General features: G+C 43.4%; 1 protein-coding gene across 1 annotated transcript; it reads right to left on the minus strand.

The window, feature by feature from the left end:
- Positions 1–1,433: 1,433 nt before the first annotated feature.
- LMAN1 (lectin, mannose binding 1) lies at positions 1,434–23,317 on the minus strand. Its single transcript, XM_070362007.1, is given in 14 exon segments — positions 1,434–4,636; positions 4,929–5,050; positions 6,573–6,726; positions 9,548–9,618; positions 9,741–9,934; positions 11,531–11,548; positions 11,551–11,662; positions 12,074–12,132; positions 13,731–13,854; positions 17,019–17,118; positions 18,084–18,145; positions 19,220–19,327; positions 19,410–19,564; positions 23,040–23,317. Coding segments are annotated over 14 exon segments (1,554 nt in total). The 5' UTR covers positions 23,278–23,317; the 3' UTR covers positions 1,434–4,599.
- Positions 23,318–23,498: the final 181 nt, after the last annotated feature.

Below are 23,498 nucleotides of genomic sequence, written 5' to 3' on the forward strand. Positions count from 1 at the left end.
ATAAAAATCTATAAGTTATTCTGTTAAATTATTCGCTTTATTATAAGACGATTACAATTGCATTTTACTAGGAATTAGGAGATCTGAACAGTGAGGGTCTCGGTTCTGAACTCCAAAGCCAGTCTGTGAAGCTGCTCCTCCCTGAGCAGTGCTTTGTGTGTGTGTGAAGAGGGGGGGATGGTGCTGGGCATCACAGAAACTCCGGGGTGATGACCACACCAGGGTGACAAGCGAACACTCCCTGGGACTGCTTATGAAATCAGACCTTTCACTGCCTTCCCATAAGGTAATTCCATTGAAAAGAGCACCGTGTCTTTAAAACTTTTTATTCAGTTTATTCCAATGGCCTTTCTACTTGGCCACCCGGTGGAATCTTCCAGAAAGGGAAAATAAACACCCCAGGTGAAAAGGGAAACTAGCTGTTAACCTTCCAAAGCCTCCTCATTGTTCTGAATAAAACCCTACATCTTTACGATGGCACGTCCCCAGTGCCCAACAGTGTCTAGCTCCCACCACCCCGCCCCAGGCAGGCTCACTGCCTAGGTTTTGGTTTCCTCTGATTTCTTTCAAAGCTACATAATTTCTTTTTTTTAATTAATTTTTTAAAATTGAAGGATAACTGCTTTACAAATTGTGTTGGTTTCTGCCAAACATCAACATGAACTCAAACCCATCTAGTTTCTTTTACGTTGAAAGTGAAAGTCGCTCAGTCGTGTCTGACTCTTTGCGACCCCATGGACTCCCTCCCCATGGGATTCAGGTCAGAATACTGGAGTGGGTAACCTTTCCCTTCTCCAGGGGATCTTCCCAACCCAGGGATCAAACCCAGGTCTCCCACATTGCAGGTGGATGCTGTACCAGCTGAGCCGCCAGGGAAGCCCTTTTCTGTAAGGGCCATTACCTCAGTTTCCATTTTCTGAAACCACTTATAAAGACCACCTTTTACAAGCTGCCAACCCTGAGAGAGTATTATGAGGAAAATGAAGGCCATCTTTAGGAAGTGGCAAAGCCAAGATTTTAAACCCAGATTTGTCTGACACTAAAGCTCTACTCTTTCTTTTTTCATAGTTCAGAATTGGAATTACTTGGTTAAATGTTACTTACCAAAAAGAAGAAAAGATTTTTTAAAAAGACTCCCATTAGTAATGACTAAAAGTTCTAGCCACACTTTTACCAATATTTGGTTACTGAGGATAAAAATATCAAATGTATTGTTTTAATATTTTGCATTTTTCATTACCAGCAAGGATAAGCATTTATCCATAGTACTTTTTAATTCTTTTTATGCTTCCGTGTATTGACTCTGCAGGTGGTGCCACCTAGGGCAGAACGCAAAGCACAAGACACATGAAACACTATCACAGATCAGGGCCTTCTTGGGAAATAACCTACTTGGGAAATAACTGATTATCTGAGACCAATGAAGGAAAAAGTTAAGTTTACTAAAATATTTCTTTATTTGAATAAGGTCAATGTCATCTTTTGAATTCCAGCTAGCATCAAATTAACAATCAGGAAAAAAAAACACACGACGAAATGTCACCTAACTGAATTTAACAATGGATAGAAAACCCTTTTAAATGTTAAAAGAATATATTAAACAGGCAACATACAGATCTAAAAAGTTGCAAGTGGTGATTTTACATTAGATCTTATAAATAAAAAAATCCCCAGTATAATCATTTGTTCACTATCTCCCTGCAATGAGCACATGGACAGGAAAAAGATAATCACATCTTAATATTCACAACTGTCATTTACGTTCTTTACAAAGACTGTGTCCCTGCGATGCAGCGGGTCAGGCAATCCCTTATTCAAGTAATTTTTGTTTTCCCCAAGTTATCAAAAAGTACAACTGTCTGAGAGAAAATGTCACAAAAACCACAATCAGGAAAAGCAAACGCTCTAGCAGGCAGACGCGAAGATGGGGGTTTCCATGGCTCGACCATGATCTGAAGATGATTTGTAAGAGCCGTCAACCAAAGTACCGCGAGCCACAGACGGCAACCTGGGTTTAGTTTGTAGCTGCTGATAAACCAAGCGTTTCGGTGAAAAGAACGTTAAGTAATACGTTCTAAGTATAAAGAATCAGTGCACATTTGCTAATGTCGCTGACGATGAAAATGTTACGTTAGCTCTCAGCTCAGCTGTAAAACTACACAAACCTGTGTTTCTTTCACCCCTCCTCGTCTCAGTGGTTGTTAAACAGTAGTGCGCTCAGAGTCACCTGCCGAAAACGATTCTCTGCAGCTCCCACTGCGGAGTTCTGATGCAGGTGGTGGGGAATGGCGCTCTGGCATCTGCGTTCTTCACAAGCGCTCCAGGACTCAGAGGGCTCACAGACCTCACTCTGAGAAACACTGATGTCTCTTTACTATGTGACAGAATACCGTGCCCTCACAGTGAAAGTTCAGGCCGAATAAAACATTCAAACACTCAGAATGCAAAAGGCAGATTAAATAAGAGTATTAACCATCATACAATTGCATTTCTTTTTTAAAGTGGCAAAAGCACAAAGATTTACAGTAAAATTGTAAAATCGACTTTGTTTTAATCCAAGGCACCTGTAAAATACTTGCTGGTGTGAGAAAAGTTAAAATTCAATTCTATAAAACAGTACAGAAATGAGAGAATCCTGGCAGTGATTGATTTTCCCACATAGCAAACACCTTTTTTTAAAAAACAGAAATGAACTACTTGAAGTCAGTGAGTTAGAGGAAAACAAACCAAATTTCCAACAATAATAACTTGTATGAACCGTCTTACTGAGTGATTTTTTTTTTTTTAGCAAATTAAATTAGTAAGAAAGAAAGAAAGATTCACGTGTATGCTCTTTTGTCCTAGCTGTCTTCACTTGCATTAGAAATGATCGCAACAATTCCTCTTGAAATTTAGCCTGGAAAATGTACACTGCATAGATCTAATATTCCTTTAAGTTCAGGCACACGTGGCTCTGGATTTTTATAATACTGGATATTCTGCAGCTTTTTCATCTCAAGAGGATTTCCAAGTCTCACAGTCTACAACTGAAACATTCTTTTGAAAGTATTAATTTTTTTTCATGGAATAAGAGTAAATTCTGTCATGATGATGTCTCTGAAATATGAATTTCAACATGTTAACACTACAAGAAAAAAAAAAAACCTGTGGAGCAGTTCTATGTTGAAGTGGTCCTAAGTGTGTGAGTCATCAATAGAATATTCTTGTTCAGTGTTCTGGGATAAATGCTTTGTAAAAAGCAATGCTAGGACTGTCTGCATATGCAGTACTAGTTAGCTACTGCTCTAATGCAGACTTCTTCAGAGTCTCTGTATGGGTTTTAGGCAGGCAGTCCAATCAGCAAATAACAACTCAGAGCAAATTTCTGAAAGCTGTGAAGAATTAAACAGCACTATTTTCAGTGCTATGACAAACGAAAGGCATCATTTTAGCTAGCTAGACAAGGGAATGTAAGAGTATTTTGAAGTCTACATCAGCTATGAAAACTAAATTAAATGTCATTTACAGACAGTCTCTATAATACCTAGAACTATGTACAGACTACAGCAACTCCTTCCAGCCTGACAATTCAAGGTTACGCTTACTAACACGTGCTTCACAATACCCCTAGTTCTGGCATTAAAACAAAGAAATCAGAAGTAATAACACTATTTTTCAGATTTTGCTTTCAGAAACTTTAACACTGCTGCTGCTCCTGCCTTCTCGCGACTAACACGCAGTGCCACCGACGCCGCGCTGCGTGGGGCGACTCAGCCTGAAGGCAGGGGCAGGTGCTGTTGCCTTCAAGTGTCCTCAGCATGCGCCATCCGAGGTGGGTTTAGAGATACGGAGGCAGACTGAGTTTCGTAATTTTGAACTGACTCCACTGGAACACAGACATTCAAGAATATGAGCAATCATGAAATGAACACCTCACCTGGTAAAAGACCCATAAAAACCATCATCAGAGGAATGTTCCTGCCTAAATGGTTTTTCAGGCAAAGAGCAGCTCTTAATTCTCCCCCCAAATTTCCTTTAAAAGTGAAATATATCACTGATGATCAGAAGGGGAAAAAATGCTTTAATAAACATTCTGAATCCTATTACCCAGATCCTAACACTCAGACAAAATATTTTTTGATTTCAAAGGGAGCTGTATTAGATTTAAGGACTGCAGCACTGAGTCTTGGAACAGGAAATTCTGGCCTCTTAAAAAAAAGACTTTGGTTACAAAATAAACATGATGGGTAGCTCTCAGACCTCATACTTTGGGGGCAGGAGGGCGAGGGCATTTATGCTAAAGATAGAAACCTCCAACACTAGAGACTTACGGGCTACTTTCATAGATGGGGATTCCCCCTTTCTGTTTTTTAACCCTCTGATTTATCAATATTCTGTGCAGTGGCTGTATTCTACTGGCCAGAAATTCACTGAAATTTAAATAGATTTATGTACTATGCACAAATTTACATGTGGTTGTCTTTAAGGTTTATTCTTAAGTCAATGTTTAAACAGTTATTTTATACAAAATAATTTAGACTAAAAAGCAATTTAAATACTTAAATTCCCTCAAAAAGACATTTTGTACATACATACATGATGTACACATGAAAATGGTGGTCAAAAGAATTTTTTGGCAGCTGCTTCTTGCTGAGTCCTAAGGAAAAAGAGAAAAAAAAAAACACCTGTGAAGTTCTGTACACTTTACAGTGGAATGAAACAGTACTGCTTAAAATTAAAAATATCTTTTCAAGTGTGAAATACATGAAGATACACATGTCCAACACATGCACACCCACGCGAATGGAAATATTCTAGACATAACATTCGCTTTGTATGATCCTAATTTTATAGGTATTCAAAGTTCCATTACAGATAATAGATAACTTATTGAATATTTCAAATTAAACAAATACAGAAAAATGTTGGATCAAATTTCAGACACTTACCTATACATGATATAACCGATAAATAACACCGTCTGTACCACGACGAATATAACGAAGTGCACTGTAGATAAACACGATGGGAATGGTGGTAGTTCTGGGCACTTCGGTCTTTCGTTTGATGGCTATGAGGAAAAAGAAATTCTATTGTAATCGGTCAAACCACTATTTCAGAAAAGGAAATAAATGTGAAATCTTTATAAAACTCTTGGTATAAACTCTAATACTTTCATGTATTCACCCCATAAACATCTTCTTCATTTTCACAACCAAACTTTCTGAAAGAGCAGGTGACGGGGGAGGCCTCCCCTCTCGCGCCCTCTGTCACTGACCTCCCGCCGTCCGGCTCCTCCCCCATCTCAGTGACCATGAGGTCAGTGTCCCCGGGGGTCACGGAGCCCACCCCAGGACACCCCCGTCATCCCGGCTGCAGTGACTACCCACGGCAGCCCCACTGCTGTCGGGGGGCTTCAAGTTCAGACAACTGAGCACGGCTGCCCAATAGAGAACGGGCCTTTCTCAGCTCTCATCCACCCCGACCTCCTAACGTTCAACATCACTGATTAGTTTTTCGGGAAAACATTTCTTTTTCCATTTACACGAGTATTCCTTCTATTATACGCAAGTATCAAAAATTAAAATCCGGGGACAAAGATTTCATCAAGGTAACCAGACAAAACGGCTTCTAAGATTAGTTGTTCTCAACACGTTCACACCTGCAGGACAAGGCTCTGCACAGGGTACGTATCATCCACAGCATTAGCCTGGCCGTTGCAACAAAAGCGGAAGCTGGGGGGAAATAACCTCACACAGAATTTAGGAGTAGATGACGATGCTCTGGGTGGGAGGTAAAACGGTCAATGAGAAAACGACTGAACCATGTTTAAAAAACTGGAAGGGGAAGAGGCAAATGCTATAAGCGTTTGTGGATTTCACAAGGGTTTTCAAATCCAGTCAATAAGAAAAAATGTAAAAGTTCCAGAGGCCTGTTTCCTAATATTGTCTCTGATGCATGTTAAACTTCAAAAATATGCTACCTATCTTTAATATTTACTGCCTCTCTCCAAAAACGTAGGTGGCACTTACACTAAAGAAAAGAAAAGAAAAAACCCTAAAAAAGCAAAGAAAACAAAACAAAACTGAAAAAAATGAACCAAGTAAAACAGGGAAGTAGCTGGAGAAAGGAAAAACCTTGCCTAAAAAGAGCTGCTATAAGTCAGCCAGTTTCAGATCTGTGCTTCCTGAACAGCCTGGAGAGACATGAAATATTCAGTGCCTGTCTGTCTCACCAACAGGTGTGTCAAGAAACACCTACCGTCTTCAAAGCTGTCTAAGGGTATCGTTACTGAAAACCAGAGACATGTTTTTTAAAAGAGAACTTGTAGAAAGAAAAAAGTCTGAGGTTGTGATGACCCCAGTAACTGGAACAGCAAATTTATCTTTTTAAACAATTCTATTCAGTAGGTGATGGAAGTGTGATGCGGAACACGTAGACATCTGGGTCATAATGGAGTCATTCTACCCCGAATATTAAAAGTGAGCACTGGCATCAGTTTAAAAGTTAAAATATTTTGAGTAGCATGTGTTTGTCCTTGCTAAAAGCAGACCGCGGTAACTAGTCACAGGCGAGCAGGAAGGAGAGCCGACCATGCTTCGCTGCGCTAAGCTGTCGATGTCTCGCTTCACGATGTGCAGGTGCTCCTTGATGTCGTTGAAGTGCTGGGTGGTCTCGTACACGCCCGCCGCCGGCCCAGGGTGCGCGATGCCACTCACCAGTCTGACAGTTTCACTCATGGAGTTCCTGAGACACAAAGTCGCTTTAGACAGCAGAATCACTAGCAGGATGTCACAGACGTCAAAGGGGTAGATACATTTCTACGCTCAATGCAACAGATCATTTAAAAACAAAACAAAACAAGTATTTTAAAAAACTGTCCTCAAAATTGGAAAGTAACTTCTAAAAACTACATTATTATGCCTTCATCTTTTACTAAAGGCTGTCTAAGCACAGAGAATACTAAATAATTTGTGTTAAAACCAATCCTACAAATGCAAGTGAAGAGGAACTAAAAGCGCCTCCTGAAGGTGGAAGAGGAGAGTGAAAACGCTCAACATTTAAAACTAAGACGACGGCATCCGGTCCCGTCACTTCATGGAAAACAGAAGGGGAAGCGGAAACAATGACAGACTTTTATTTTCTTGGGCTTCAAAATCACTGCAGATGGTGACTGCAAGCATGAAATTAAAAGACACTTGCTCCTTGGAAGGAAAGCTATGACCAACCGAGACAGTGTATTAAAAAGGAGAGACATTACTTTGCCGACAAAGGTGAGTATAGTCAAAGCTATGATTTTTCCGGCAGTCATGTACAAATGTAAGAGTTGGACCAAAAAGAAGGCTGAGCACTGAAGAATTTGAACTGTGGTATTGGAGAAGACTCTTGAGAGTCTCCTGGACAGAAAGGAGATCAAACCAGTCCATCCTAAAGGAAATCAACCCTGAATATTCACTGCAAGGACTGATGCTGAAGCTGAAACATCAATACTTTGGCCACGTGATGCGAAGAGCTGACTCATTGGAAAAGACTCTGATACTGGGAAAGATTGAAGGCGGGAGGAGGAGGGGACGACAGAGGATGAGATGGTTGGATGGCCTCACCAACTCGACGGACATGAGTTTGAGTAAACTGTACATGAGCTTCAAATACTATAAGACGAGAGGCGAAAGGAGCTTTATATAAATCCATCAGTAAGTGTGTTTCTTACAGGGACATGGTTTAATAATTTGCAGTCACTTTATATGTACTTTGTGCACACGCTGAAACTGAGCCAGTAAGTAAATACGCTGCAGATAAGAGCCAGGTCACTCCCCGCTGGAGAAAGAACGCTCAAGCAGAGAAAGCAGGGAGGCTAAAACCAGCCCTGCAGTGTTTGGTTCAGTCCAACCAAAATCCAAAGTATCTGGATAATCTCGTGGTTTCTTAATACAAAAGGGAGTGTAAGGGATACAAATATACTCAAAGTATCTATCCCCAAATATATATTTATTAACCACCAAGGGAAACTGGGAAGAAACTACAATATCCAAACGACCACAGCCAACATCCCCAGGAGCAAGACATCAACACCATGGACGTGATGCACTGCTGCATCCTTGTTAGAAGTGCAGAACTTCCATCCGACCACGAGAAGTATCAGACAAACCCAAATCGAGGAACCAAACGGTCCAATGAACTGATCAATGCTCTTGGAAACTGCCATGGTCATAAAAGGCAAGGAGAGATAAACTATTTCAGACTGCAGAGGTCAAAAGAGAAATAACTAAATGCAACGTGCAATCCTGGACAGGATCTTCGAATGAAAAGGCATTGGTAGAAAACTGGGGAAATCTGAGTAGGATCGTTAGTTCAGTTAGTAGAACTGAACCAACGTCAACTTCTTTATTCTGACGATCGTACTGTGGCTACACACATGATAACATCAGGAAGTTAAGTGAGGGATACACGGGATCTATATGACGGATGTATGTCCCTTATTTTCCACAATGCCTAAGATTAGATCAAAACATTTTAAAAAATGTTATACTGATCTGGTTTCTATTTCTAAAATAATTTAACTCTTCATTTAGCATCGTACATGTTTTAATCATGAGTTCAAAAAACTTGAAGATTTTTCAAAACTACCAAACAGTACAACTGAAAGAAATACAAATTTGCAGTTAGCTTTAATTTCTAGGTGTTAAATGCTATCACCCTCTGCTTAACCTCGTTCAGTTGCATTTTCCAGTCCGGAAGAACTCACCTTAACACTCTAGTCTGCCAAGGGTTGTACTGGTTGGGACAGTTCTCTAACGTGTTAGCTTATGACACGTGGCATGCTGGCTGTTTTTCTGCTTCAGGCATTGAATGCTGTTAATCATCGAAGTGAATCCTTTTAAAAACCCTACCATTCAGTGTTACAAGGACACAGTCTCTCTCACAGTACAATACAGAGTGAAAAAGAGGCACTCACCGTAACATACTTCCTTCAGAATGGCTTCATTCCATCACAAAGGAGTTCCTGCATCAGGTATGCTTGTCTTACAGCCCTATAATACTACGCCCCTTATTCCTCTAGTTATTTTCCACAGCACTGTTACGTATTACCTACATTCTTTTTATATTTTGTTGTTTAGTTGCTAAGTCCTGTCCGCCTCTTTTGTGACCCCAAGGACTGTAGCCCGCCAGGCTCCTCTGTCCATGGGATTCTCCAGGCAAGAACACTGGAGTGGGTTGCCATTTCCTTCTCCAGGGGATCTTCCCGACCCAGGGATCAAACCTGTGTCTCCTGCACTGGCAGGCAGATTCTTTACCACTGAGCCACCTGGGAAGTTCTTCTTATTTTACAAATGCACAAATGCTGTCAAACAACTAACATTTCCCCCCCCCCTTAAAAATGCTAAAGCTTTCTCTTCTAGCTGGGAACAATAAAAAAATTTGGACCTACCCTATTTAGAAATAACCCAGAATGTGATTCTTACCCATGGAGGAATCTTGCAGTAGTGACATGCCTTCATGTCTAGAGGAGCCACGAGTTTAGGATAAAGGTGTCACATGTACTCAGACGGGACTTTTGTGTACTTACTTCATTTCGTTTACTTGTCTCAGAATCTCATGCTGAGTGTTCACAACAGTATCCAGTTCTTGTTGAAAGGTCTGGAGGAAAAACAAAAGATGACCAGCCAGCCCGAGAGTCCCCACTCCACAGAGCACACCGCCTAACACCCAGACATGGCTCCTGCTTCCTTCCCTGCCACAGGCACATCCACGGGCCTCACCTGCCCCTGCTGCCCTGGGGCTCCAGCTCCTCTCTTAGAGATCTCCTCCGTCAGGGAAGAGACGTATCTTCTCTGTTCATCGAGAATCATATCTAACTGTCGGTTCAGCTGCTTGATTTCAAGGTGAATACGATTCTGTCCTTCGAAGACCTGTCTCAGCTCACGGTCTCCCACGCTCTCAAACATTTCATCCGCTGAAAAGGTGATCACAGATCACAAGGCATTATTAGACTCACCCACACATATGTGGTTTTCGAATTCCTGTAAGTGACCAAAGCACCAACCTCCACTAAACGAAGGCCATCGCCAACACCGTGGCATGATCCTTCCAGTGTTACAAACGTGTGTGCAATTGATTCAGTCGTGATTCAACTACTAACTGTTTTCGTCATCTCTGGTGGCTGAATATTTATAACTTAGGTCTGAATTTGTTCACCTAAAAATTATTTTCTCTTTTAAATAGACTGTGTGATTCTATTTACAGAACGAATCTATTTACAGGCTGGCAGAACGAATCTAAGTTTTTAATAGGAATCAGCATAGTGGCTGTCTCTGTGGGAAGGGGGCTGACTTGATCTGGGGCAATAAAAACATTCTATACAATCATCTGAGTGATGGTTAAAATTTGTCACAATTTATCAAACTATTCTCTTAAAATCTTTGCATTTTACTCACATAAAAGACTAAGAGAGTTGAAAGCAGTTTTACTTTTCCTTTTATTTCTAACCACACTGAATTCAGATACTTTTATTCAAACACTTACTACAATAAGTTTCAGGATATACTTACAAATCATATGTGATGTTTAAAACAAATCCAAGGAAAAAATAAAATTTATTTTTCATTTTATCATTAAATCTGAATAACACTGTTAATCATTTAGATTAACACACTACTTAGTTCAAAAGCCAGCCCCAGGCTTTATCAAGTGTGTGTGCTCAGTCACTAAGCCATGATGGACTCTTTCTGACCCTGTGAACTACAGCCCACCAGGCTCCTTTGTCGATAGGATTTACCAGACAAGAAGACTAGAGCGGGTTGCCATTTCCTGCTCCAGGGGATCTTCCCCACTCAGGGATCAAACTCGAATCTCCTGCACTGGCAGGCAGATTCTTTACTGCTGAGCCATCAGGGAAGCCCTTATTACACACAGCCTTGATCATCTGTGCTGATGGGGACCTGAGATCATAAAAGTTAGCAGATCACAGAGTCATTCTACTTGGCCTTATCTTGTTCGTGACATGGAGCCCATATAAGTTCTCAGTTACACTAGCTTAAACTAGTATTTCAAAATTTTCAACCTTTAATGTCCAGAATTCTGTCTGAGTAATAAGAGGAGATAATCACTTCACATTACTCTCCCAAGTCTCGACAGTTTTCAAGTACTAGCTTTGTTATCAACTAAGGTAAGTGTGTGCCACTAAAAAGGAAAGAAACCAACCCTGGACAATTCCATTCAACAAGCATCTATGAGTCTCAACTGCTACACCAGCACGGCTGCCGTCTGGGGGCGCAGGGACACAGGGTGCATGTGGGGAGCCTGCAGCCCAGGGCTCCCTGTTCGTCCCGTCACCCAGCACTCCCAGCTGCCCGCTTCTCTAACTGACACTCTTCCAGGTAAAAGCATCGATCTCCAAGCCCTTTAGAGACTGAAGACTGGTTTAAAAATCATTTCCAGGAAGTACTTGGACTGTGACAGATAAGTGGCAAAGGTAAGACGAATGAAGCGCTGGGGACTCAAAAGGGCCGCGACCATCGCTGCACCAGAGGACGGCCCGGCTCCAACTTACTAGGGTGCCCTTGAAGGTCGGGTGGTCCTTCTGGAATTCCTCTTTTTTTTTGTCCAGCTCTTGTTGAAAGTGCTCAAATTCCTCCTGGTACTTTTCTTTCTCTTTTTCAGAAATTTCTTTATCAACTGTAGGCTTATGTGGAGTTTAAGAATAGATCATTAAAAAAAAGAAATTAGTAAGAAAGTAATAAGCCTCGATATATGTTCCTTTTTCTCATATTAACTACTCCACCACTAGCTGAAAAGTTAATGTACTCTTGCTATTAATATTATGACAAAAAATAACAATAGCCACTACCATTTACTGAGTGCTTGCCAGAAGTGCGCTGCCTTTAATGCTTACAACGTCAAGGTGGCCAGCACAAGCGTCTCAGTTTTACTAGTGAAGGAAAGGCATGAATGGACGTTGAACAACTTGAACAGGCCGTAACAGTGATCATTAGGAGACAAGATCTGAACCTGACTTAATCTTCTCAAGTTTTCAGCTATGAGGCAACACCAGTAAATTACAAATAAGCTTTCTGAGAAAAATAAGTATACTCACTGGCTCTTTCCCAGGCTCAGTCAATTGGAAAGTCAGAAAAGAAAGAACATCATGGTCGTCTACAAATTAAAGAAAAAAAACAAACTGAAAAAGTTCCATAGTTGATCATTTTTATGGTTGTGAATTTATAGACATCTCTTACTTTAGAATACTGAAAATTAGCTCTAATTTCATAAAGGCAATGGTGCTTTGTGAACTCAGCGACAAAAGTTCATCTGAAAGACTTACATTAGAACTAAACAAGAATTTACTTTCTTAAATCCTAAACCAGAACACTTAGCTGCATTTAACGTGTTATGGATGTTTAATACCTGATAAAGGGAAGACCAAACAGAGAAGTGCCAAGACAAGCGCAGACTCTTCTCCCGGCACCAAGACCCCCTTCATCCTTCCACAAAGCTCCGTCACGGACTGCGTCCCGGTCACATGAGCCAGAAGCCTGTCCTCCAGGTATTTCCTGTTCCCATCTGTTTCTGAGCCTTTCTTACACTCGCCACCCTAGCCTTCCTTACCTGTTTTAAACCCGACAGCGCTCTGTCCTGGCTTACTGGGAGCCCCGATTTATCCGTGTCGTCCTGGTGTTACTAACAGCACTCCCTTCACTACCAAAGCATTTCAATTAGGCAATACAGCTACTCTTCCGTACTTTTGTATCTGTTTCTCTCATACAGCACATACTAGCAATTTTATTTAACCTGAACTCGTTCGTTTCAAGCTGGCTGAGCTAAAAACAGCCAAGAGATCAAACTCCTTAGTGTGGAACTATCATACTCATCCTGGCTAGCCTCACACCCACAAACCAGACACGGATCTCAACTGCGGCAATCTCTTTGCTTTCTGCTACTTTTACGGAGATCTAGATACATAGCCAGATTAAAGAGAAAACTGAAACACCACAGGGTGTTTGCTTTCTGCTACTTTTACGGAGATCTAGATACATAGCCAGATTAAAGAGAAAACTGAAACACCACAGGGTTAGGTAACATTAGGAGAAGTCACGCAGTGTTAATAGAGCACTGGACCCAAGGGGACAGAAACCCAGACCAACTCCTGCCTGGGTCTGATTTATTGGCCACGTGATCTTTAGAAAGCCCTTTAATCCAAGATTTGGCAAAGCCACCTAAAAATAGAGTAAATATGATCTAGCCTCTCTGTCTCCCTCCCGGTGCTGTTGAAATGAAAAATTCACATATTTGGAAATAATAAGACTATTATACAGTACAAACACAAGATGCTATTAACATCTAACAATAAATTCATTTATCACCACATATGAAAAAGATATGATGAGTACATCTTTAAAGTTCAGTCTCCAGTGATATTTCCTCAGGCTATAAATTCATTTACATGTGCTGTGACAACTCTCAGAGTCCTAAAACACTCGGCAATCAACCTTTTAAATATGTCTCCTTCACTATAAAATACCGCACCCAGACTGGTACTCTGATGGACATAATCGTGTGTAGACCCCAGCCAACTGTAAGCCTACAGGATGAGCAGCCCCAAGAGACCAAAGGCCTGGCCCCACTGATCATGGGAAGGTTGTAACTTGTCTCAAAAGGTTAAAAGTAAACAAAGCTACCCATTTCCAAAGTATAGGATTCCTAGTAAGAATCAGTTCATAACCTCTGAATGTTAGAAGACGGCGAGGCTTTACCTGCAAGACCTCCAGTGGCAGCAGATATTCCAAAATGCCCCTGGGCGGGGATGATCATATTTTCCACTTTGGCGCAAAATTCATAATCATTTTTATCTGGTGTGAAGCCGTTATTGATCATTACCTAGAAAGACACACTGCGCGTTAGAGCTTTTACAAAGACCTTGTAAAATGAATCTCATGCAGTCGGTTTACGGCAATTTGATCTTTGTACCTGGTCTAATAACTGTCAAAGGGCCATCAGCTTCAAATTGTAACGCTGTACACCTTAAACTTCTACAGTGTTGCATGTGAATTACATTTCAATAAAATTGGAAGAAAAAATAAGCACTAGAGAAAAAAAACACTTAAAGAGTTTCAGAAAGGCAGATCATCACGGAAAGAAACCTTGAACTAGTAGAAGGAGCATGCCTCTGCCAGGTAGAGGATGGGGGCGTGTCACAGCAAGCGACAGCAGACGAGCGCTGGGACCACCGAGCCACAGCGGTGTCCCAGCAAGGCTCTCTCAAATGGATTCTTCCAAACGCTGGCTCCACAGACATTCACAGACGCTAGGTGGAAAGAGCACCCCATGGTCCAGTGAGCCTAAAGAATGAGCGGCTTAACAGAGGCTTCTTTATTCCAGGACTTCCTAGAATCTTGACTCTGCTTGTATGCACAGTCCTACCAACCTCATCTGACTATGGAACTCTTCTGCGGGTATTTATGTTGCAGGATTATTATTGTTTCGGGAACTGCTGGCAGGGCTGACGGCCTCTGTGTCGGGCTGTACAGGCGGCCTCCCTGGGATCTGTGGACTCAAGTGTGGGTCTGCACTTGCCAGGGCTGGGGGGCTGGTGCACGTGACCAGTGGTGTCCCCAGTGAGACTGTGCAGTCTGCACAACGTGTAACAAGCCCGTGGAACGCAATCTAACTTAGTCATAGCAGGCTGGACACTTGCCTCTATTCTGAGGTCTCCAAATCAGTTTGGAATTTAAGACTGAGCCAGTACCAAGTTTCCCAAATGACTGTCTTCTTCTGAGTTTACACAAAGGCGTACAAGGCTAGCTCATGATTTAGCGAAAAGAAAAAGTAAGCAAGATATCCTTTACTTATAAGTATTGCATGACCAGATAGATACTGACGGCATCTGTAGAAAAGCAAAGCACGATGGTAGCAGTGACCTTAGGTATTCTAACTGCCTGCTGGGTATCGTCCACCTAAATATCATCTCAAACTCAATTCGTCTACATGGCTCAGACAGTAAAGAATCTGCCTGCAGTGCAGGAGACCTGGGGTTTGATCCCTGGGTCGGGAAGATCCCCTGGAGAAGGGAATGGCTACCCACTCCAGTACTCTTGCCTGGAGAATTCCAAGGACAGAGGAGCCTGGCGGGCTACAGTCCATGGGGTCACAGAGAGTCCAACATGACTGAACAAATGCGTGACTAACACTCTCACTTTCTTCTTTCCTGTTCACTGCAGCTTCTTTACAACCGACTAGATACAGAAGCAACCGAAACACTCAACAGACGAATGGGTAAAGATGTGGTACGTGTGAATCATACCAGAGAATACCACCCAGCCATAAGAAAGAATGAAATCTTGCCACCTGCCACACCATGGATAGGCCTAGAGGGCGTCATGCAGGCAAACCAGACACAGACAAGGACTTATGATTTCACAGAACAAAACAGAAGCAGAGCTACAGGCGCACAGAACAAACAGGCGGCTGCCAGAGGGGAGGGGACTGGGGAGGAGAGAAACAGGGCAGGAGATTAAGAGGCAGAGCCTCTAGGTGCCAAACAGTCACAGGTGTGAGACAGAGCGGGGAGACAGCCAGGATCACCAGGCCCCTGCGTACTGCGCCAGGCAACCAGGCTTCCCTCGGCCACCATTCTGAAATGTACAGAAAGGCGAACCACTGTGCTGTATACCAGAGACTGACACAGTGTTTGTTGTAGGTCAATTTTGCCCGAAAAACAAACTCACTCACAGCGTTGGATTTTCGGAAACCAGAGGCAGGGGGTGGGGGTGGAGAACTGGACCAAGACAGTCAAAAAGGATCACCTCCCAGTTATAAGACAAATGAGCGCTAAGGGTGCGATGTGCAACACGGAAGCACGGTGAACAGGCTGACGTGGCACCTCACAGCGGTCAGAGGGGGAAATACGAAGCAGTCTTAGCGCAAAGACTCTTCTGACACTACTATTTAATTTTTTTTAACACGTGCAGTTTTATCTCAGTTTGGAAATCACGCACAAAATAGGATCTAATAAAAAATTTTAACGTAACAAAAAAATGAACACTCTCAGGCTGAATCCTTTCCAGGAAAACATTTTTTTCTATTGTGCTTCATTTTCTATCTGCATGAGACGATGGATGTTCACTGAACTTATTGCACCCATCGGTTTGTGGTGTGTGAGTCAAATCATGCTGCACACTCCAAACTCCTACCATGCTGTGTGTCAATTCCATCTCAACGAAACTGGGAGGAAAAAAGGGAGAAACCGCACGTAAAGGACCAAGTCACACAGATGCGGCCCTCTAAGAGTCAGTCTCAACCTTCCCGCTTCTTGTTTCTCTCACGAACACCATTAGAAGACCACTGCTGCCTCGGTCATCGTCCTGAACTGGAACCCGCTCACTCCACTCTCCTGCTCCTTACAGGATACACTGCACCAGGCGGCTGAGGCTCACTACTGCCAAGCTTCCTACCTCACCTTCCACGGCTCCTCTCTCCCCCAGCCATACCAACCACTGGCCCTTCTCCAATCTTTCAACAGTTCTGAGGCCCGTGTCCTCGGCCTGGAATCTGCACCCGATCTGGGAGGCTTCTCCTCCTCCTTCAGGGTGCAGCTCAACTGAGAAACTATTGCTGACCTTTACCTCCCTCCTGGCAGAGTTACAGGCTTCTGGCCTCTGGGTCCCTAATGGTATCCGTGTTGTAGCATTTATCACGCAGCATGGTGTTACCTACGGTTGCCTCCATGAGACACGCTCTTTGCAGACAATGGCCTTTGTCTCACTCCCGTTCGTGCGGCGCACAGCAGCACGCCTAAACATTCACTCACTATATGCAAACCTACCATCAAGTCTGACAGCACACCACGCGTGCCAACATGCGACACGAGAACCACGCCGTGAAGCCACTTCTGTTCTCACAGAGCAGCGCTGATGAGGATGTGAATACCCAGTTAGATGCACTGAGTCTCCACCAGAACGAGGAGCGCACTAGAGTACGAAGAGTACAGAAGAGACACGCTGGAGCGCTGCTCACTGGACTGCCTCTAAGAGCTGGTCACTTACCGTCAATGTTTTCTGGTAATACGTAATCTTTGCCCGGACAGGATAGGGTTTATTACGGAAGTCCCTCTGGCAACTTGATAAAGCTTGATTAGCACCATCACTATAGCGTGAGGGAAAGGAAGACAAGAAATTTAGGGAAGTTTCTTGGTATTTTAAAAACTCACTATTTAAAACAATTAATTTCCAGAAAGACCAAAACCCATATCAAGTTATGACAAAGTTTGGGATATCTGAAACTATCTATGCAGAAGACACCAAGTTCACACGTGAGTTCTCCCTGCGACTCGGGTCAGGAGTCTGGACGAGGAGCCAATGTTAGCATGGCTGCCAGCAAGGGGACAGTGATTCTCTTCCTCAGCAGAGTCAGAGTCACATACGGAGCTTTAAAAAAAATGCAGGCTCCTCAACTCTGCCCTCAATCAGCTGAAGCAGAATCACCAGGGAGAGGCCTTGGACCTCTAGTTCAAATCGCTCAACAGGTGGTCATGAGGAATTACCAGAGTTAAACATCATTAAGGCAGGAAAGTAATTTTTCTTGCATTTTACAGACTGGCTGAAAGGTAATTCCCCCACAACCATGTGAAAATTAAAAATGTACATGCCCAATTCACACACATTATAAATACACTAAACTCTCAGAAGCTTTGTAACCCACTGAAAATTTTTCAATACAGCAATACCAGGACTGAACAAAGAGGCATAAATTGCTTAGTCATTAGGTTGGTTAAGGCTCCAAACTTTATTTTTTAAAGATCCCTTTGAATAAAGATGAAAAAACATGGCTATTGCATCACTGAGAGCCAGGAATGTTTCATAAATCTTTGAAGGTATTATACAATTTCAGGTTAACGACAACACATTTTTATGTTTGAAATCGAGGTGGTCCACAGAAGGAACTTTACAACAAAATCAACGTAAAATAAGACCTTCCCATTAAGTTACAAAAAACACCTCAAGAAAAAATAACCTTTTTCATTTAGAAAATGTTCAGATTTGAAACAAAATATTTTATAAGGTTTCCAAAAGGAAACTAAAAATTGGAATACTGTAAAAAAATACACTTACTTTTGATGGTCATAATGGATTTGTCCATTGTTGCCTATAATCACTATTGCAGGATTATTTTTCTAAAAATAAGGAGAATGTATTTGTTTTAAAGCCTTAAATTAAAGAAGTATAGACTATTTTGGGTGTGCTGTAAGCTCTCTAACACCTCTAAAATCCTAGGATACTGTGAGCATGGAACTAGTGTGGGATTTAAGGGAACTTAGTAACAGGAGAATTAACACGGCCCCAGCACCGGAGGAGTTCATTGTTAAGGCTCTCCTTTAAATGGCTAATAATGACCTCTGATAATCAACAAACCAGCAGCAGAAACAATGATCACAGTCTTAGGGCTGCTAAGGCACAAGTTAATGTTTCCAGTTCATAGGTACATTTTGTCCTTAACTGTTTTAGAGAAATCAGGCTGATCAAAAACAGTGATTGCTGCTGCTGCTGCTGCTGCTGCTGCTAAGTCGCTTCAGTCGTGTCTGACTCTGTGCGACCCCACAGACGGCAGCCCACCAGGCTCCCCTGTCCCCGGGATTCTCCAGGCAAGAACACTGGAGTGGGTTGCCATTTCCTTCTCCAATGCATGAAAGTCAGAAGTGAAAGTGAAGTCGCTCAGTCATGTCCAACTCTCAGCGACCCCATAGACTGCAGCCTACCAGGCTCCTCCATCCATGGGATTTTCCAGGCAAGAGTGCTGGAGTGGGGTGCCATTGCCTTCTCCAAAAAACAGTGATTACCATGTATAAAAAGGTATCAGTAAGCAAGCTAACAGTGGCAATGCACACGCTTTCACAAAAAAGCACTAACAGTCTGAAACACTGCTGGCCTTAACGCCTACGTCTCAACTACCCAGGCTGATCCTCAAAACTATTAGGCATAAACAGGGGCCTGGGGAGGTGGGTCCTGAAAAGTTTTCAGACTTAAGGTTCCGCTGTTACCTCAAGTTGGAATAAGAAAAATCATGAACTTCTATCTTTCCATTTATAAATTCCCAGCTACATAAAGATTCATCATCATGCTTAAAATATAGTTTAGGGAGTCCTCTACTACAAAGCTGACCAAAGTGTCAAATAAACTATATTGTTCACAGACTAACTTTGTTAGCAAATACATTTAAAGTGGGTTAACAGTCCTGAAAACAACCATACCTTTCCATCATTGTCAAAAGAATCAAAAAATATTCCAACACCATTCCACATATCAGCTGATCCAAACACAGGCCCCTCCAAGCCTTGATTCTCCGTATACCAAACTGCCTGTAAATATGTAACAGGGAACCTTTAGAGACTAGCAGTATATGCCACTGTGTAAATTTCCAAGTTAAAGAAATTCCCATACCAGGCCATCAGCTCCAATGCGACTTCTTCCAGTCACTCGAAATGTCACCTCCAGTTCCCAGTTCTCAAAGGCTGCTTTTGTCTTTGTCCACACTGATCCTCTTTGGCTTTTTAAAGATGGTGCTATTCGGATTTGATCCGAACTTGGAATAGCATCTAGAATAGCAATCAGGGAAGAAAAGCTTTAAGGTATAATTCGATAAAACTCAATGAATCATCAACAAACTGTTATATATACCTAAAGAGATCTAACTTTAATTCAGTTGCCTGTAGAGTAATTTTATTAGGGAAAAATTCCATGATGACAATTTCAACTTTTAAATTTTAGGGGTTTTTTAATACTCCTCTATCTTTGGAAAGTGTGATATCTCTGCAAAAAACAAACAAATAAACCTTAAAGCTGCAACTAACCACTAAAAATTCAAGGGGTAGGAGGGAAGAAATTATAGCTTGAAAGGCAAATCAACTATTGGATTCTTACGATAATCTTTTTCAAATAACTCAGAAATGTGTGTATTTTCTTTTTTAAAACTTTGGTGTATTTTTACCAGTGTACAAACGTTAGAAAGCTCAAACAGCGTGAAAAGAACATACCACTAGGAATCAAGAGACCTATTCCTAGTCTCACTTCAGCTGTGTGCCTTTGAGCAAAGAATTCTCTTCCTCTCGGGCTCACCATATATTCACTGTAAATGAAGGGGCTGGGCTCAATCATTTATATACACCCCAAAAGTTACATGCAAAATTCTGAGCATGTATGCTTTGTTCTGGAGAGAGGGTCAACTGAATTTCCAGTCAACAGACAGTTCTTCAGCATCAGGAGATTTTCAGCGAGAACAGAGACCCCCAACACAATGGTCTGTATCTCTATCCACTTACTAGCTGTTTGCTCATAGGCAAGTTACTCCATTTCTCTAACTTTACAGGCATGTAAGTGCTTATACAAGTGCATATAAATATTTCAATAAATGTTAGCTATTCCTATTACTGGACTGTGCTCAGTCATTCAGTTGTGTCTCTTTGCTACCCCATGGACTATAGCCCACCAGGCTCCTCGGTCCATGGAATTTTCCAGGCAAGAATACTGGAGTGGGTTGCCATTTTCTACTCCGGGGGATCTTCCCGACCCAGGGATTGAACTCTTGCATCTCCTGCATGGGCAGGGAGTTTCTTTACCACTATGGCCACCTGGAGAATGTACTAAAACAGATAAACCAAAGCCAAAAACAAAACTAACTTCAACTCCCCATTGTAGACATATAGTAAGAGATGCTCAATATTGAGTGCACAGCCAGTTCATTTCCTTAGTGTGGTTTCAACCTCTGAGCACGAAACCTTCCACGTATAGAGCAAGGTGCAGAGTCCCTTGGCTGGCCTGGGTTCTGATTCAAGGCGCGCACACGCTGCTGGACTGTAGGACAAGGGCGGTAACACCGTGTGGCCCAGAGCCTTCACCTTCTGCAACCTGGTGTATCCTCTACAACTGGACCGTCCCATATGATAGCTATGACCCCTTGTGGCTACTGAATTTAAAGGAATTAAAATAGAAACAAAGAGCAATTCCCTTGCTGAATAAGACCAATGGCTCTCTGCAGTGGGGTAAATGGTGATGTTCCCCCCGAGAAGCTGAATATTAGGTTTTTCACCTATGAAACAGCCAGCACCTGCCTGACCTACTAGGGATCTAATCAGAGCATGAAGAAGGTGAAAGAGCTCTTGGAGCTCGAAAGGCTGATGACCTGCTGTTATCATTTTTGCCCTTATGGACCCGAGGATATGTACTGACAGTGCAAAGGACATTAGAGTTAAGAAAGAGGAACACCACAGATTTGGTCTTAATTTGGGGATGATGTAAGGGGGATTTGTTAGGATTAAATAAATTAAATCTTAACTTTCTCTACTGAAAAAAATGTTTCAAATAATGGATCTCAGGGCAAAATGAAAAGGGAAAAAATGATCAATGGAGTTAAGGAAAGCTGTCAGATGGCAAAAATTACAGTGATAAGGAAAGCAAGAGATACCCAGAGCGGTGATTCCCAGAGTCAACAGAAAAGTCACTGCTAAAATTCTAAACTCCTTATTTCAAATTCAATCTAGTCATACAACTTTCATTCGCCCAGGTATGCTGCGTGACATTTCTGTAGCAGAAAAGCTTAGTTGGTTATAGGTTCTGTAAAGAAAGTCAATGTAACTAATTTAAGCAGTTGATTAACATTCCTAATTGGCTGATGTATGTGGTGTGAGTGCAAGAAAAAGCGAGAACAAGACGACGATGGAGAAATGCAGAAGTGAAAAACGTCAACACGTTTATCACCACTACTGAAAAACTCAGCATCATTTCAAGAACAACAAAAATCCCCCACACTTGTGTTTGGGACGCCTGCGCCAGCTCTGTGTTACTAAGAACAAGGCTACCTTGATAAGAAATGCCCAGCGATAGGCTTTTGAGAAGCGGGTACACAGTTAACGTCTGCGGAGTAACAGAATAATTGCACTCTCCTCGACATACTTAATGACTTGGTCATTAAGCCTAATTGAAATTTCTACCTTTTAATTACACATTAATTTCAAGGAAATAGCTCTTCCTAAAAGTGTGCTTTGTAAAGCAGCGATTACTTTCTAGAAATGAAACATCTTGTTTCAAGCCCTGGACAATCTAAAAGAATGTATACAAACCTTACATGAATGACTGCTCACGACACTCAAAGATGGAATTCAAAGTGCCAGTGCTTCTCACCCCATAGAAAGGCATTTGCCACTCGTTTCAAAGGTTGCATCTGATGGTCACTGAGCAGTTTACAGACGCCAGCTGCCACGTTTTAGGCAGCCGTGACACATCAGCACTCTCACAGATAGGTTTTCTCTCACGTACGTAAGCAGGGAGCAAGGCTCTCTTAGCACGGACGGGGCTTAACAGTGCCACATACACAAAATGAATAAAACACTGAGCACAGGTTATTTCAATCACGCACTCAAAAAAAAAAAAGTAAAAATGCAACAGCTGTACACGGTGCTAGTTTTTAGACTCAAGTTCTCAATCAATACCTCGCATCCCTTCTTCTTATGAAGCAACAAGCCTAACTATAAGTGACATATGTGTTAATACAACAGAAAAGATCAAAGACCACAGGACGTCCCTGAGAAAGGCAAATTTAAGAGAAGCATGTCCTCTGACATGAAGACTCCGAGATGGCTCTAAAGCCAACACGGGCCATCCCTGCAGCCGTCAGGGGACACCGGACACTCAAGTGGAGTATCAACCGCGGCCGACCCGTGGGGGAGCAGGGGAGGGCCGAGGGGCGGCGGGGGCGCAGGTCCAGGCTGGGGCCGATCGGGGCGGGGGGACAGGAGCGCGGGACGTCTCCCAGGAGCCGCGGCGCTGGGGTGAAACGCGACGCCTCGAAGCGAGCTCAAGTGAGCGCAGGAAGAAAGGAAGAGCCCGAGACCGAACACAACGAGCGGGGGGCATCGGAAGGGAGCGCGGCAGGAGGGTGAGGAGGGGAGGGGAGGGGGGAGGGGGTGCGGACGGGGGCCCGCGGATCGGGGCTGACCCACGCGCCCGGGGCGCGGAGGGAGCGGAAGGGCCCCAGCCGGCCGCCCGCCCTCCCGGCTCACTGCCCGCCCCGCTTACTGCCCGCGTGGGCCCAGAAGGGCACGCTCCCGTCGCTCTGCACCAGGTGCGGCCCCTTGAAGCTGTACTTGTACTCGAAGCGGCGGTGCGGCGGAGCGGACGGGATGTCCGTGGCGCCCGCCGCCCCAGGGCTGCCTCCCGGGCCGTCGCCGCCCGCGGAACGGCAGACACACAGCAGCAGAGCGCAGAGCAACGGCCGCATCGCGGCCCGGGGACCCCGCCGCCTGGACCCCGCCATCTTGGACTCTGGGAGACGGCGGCCGGCGCGAGCGGGCGGGGCGGGCGCCGCGGACGGCCAACAGGGCGCTCGCTGATTGGCGGAACCCCGGGGGCAAGGGTGAGCCCCGCCCCGCCTCCGCGATCCGGGAGGCCGCCGGACGCCGAGCATCGGTGGGCGGGGCCGTAGGGCGGGGGCGGGGCCAAGGGAGGGTGCAGGGCCACAGGGAGGGGGCGGGCCCA

Source organism: Bos mutus, chromosome 24 (genome assembly GCF_027580195.1).
Source record: "Bos mutus isolate GX-2022 chromosome 24, NWIPB_WYAK_1.1, whole genome shotgun sequence".
Taxonomy (NCBI): domain Eukaryota; kingdom Metazoa; phylum Chordata; class Mammalia; order Artiodactyla; family Bovidae; genus Bos; species Bos mutus.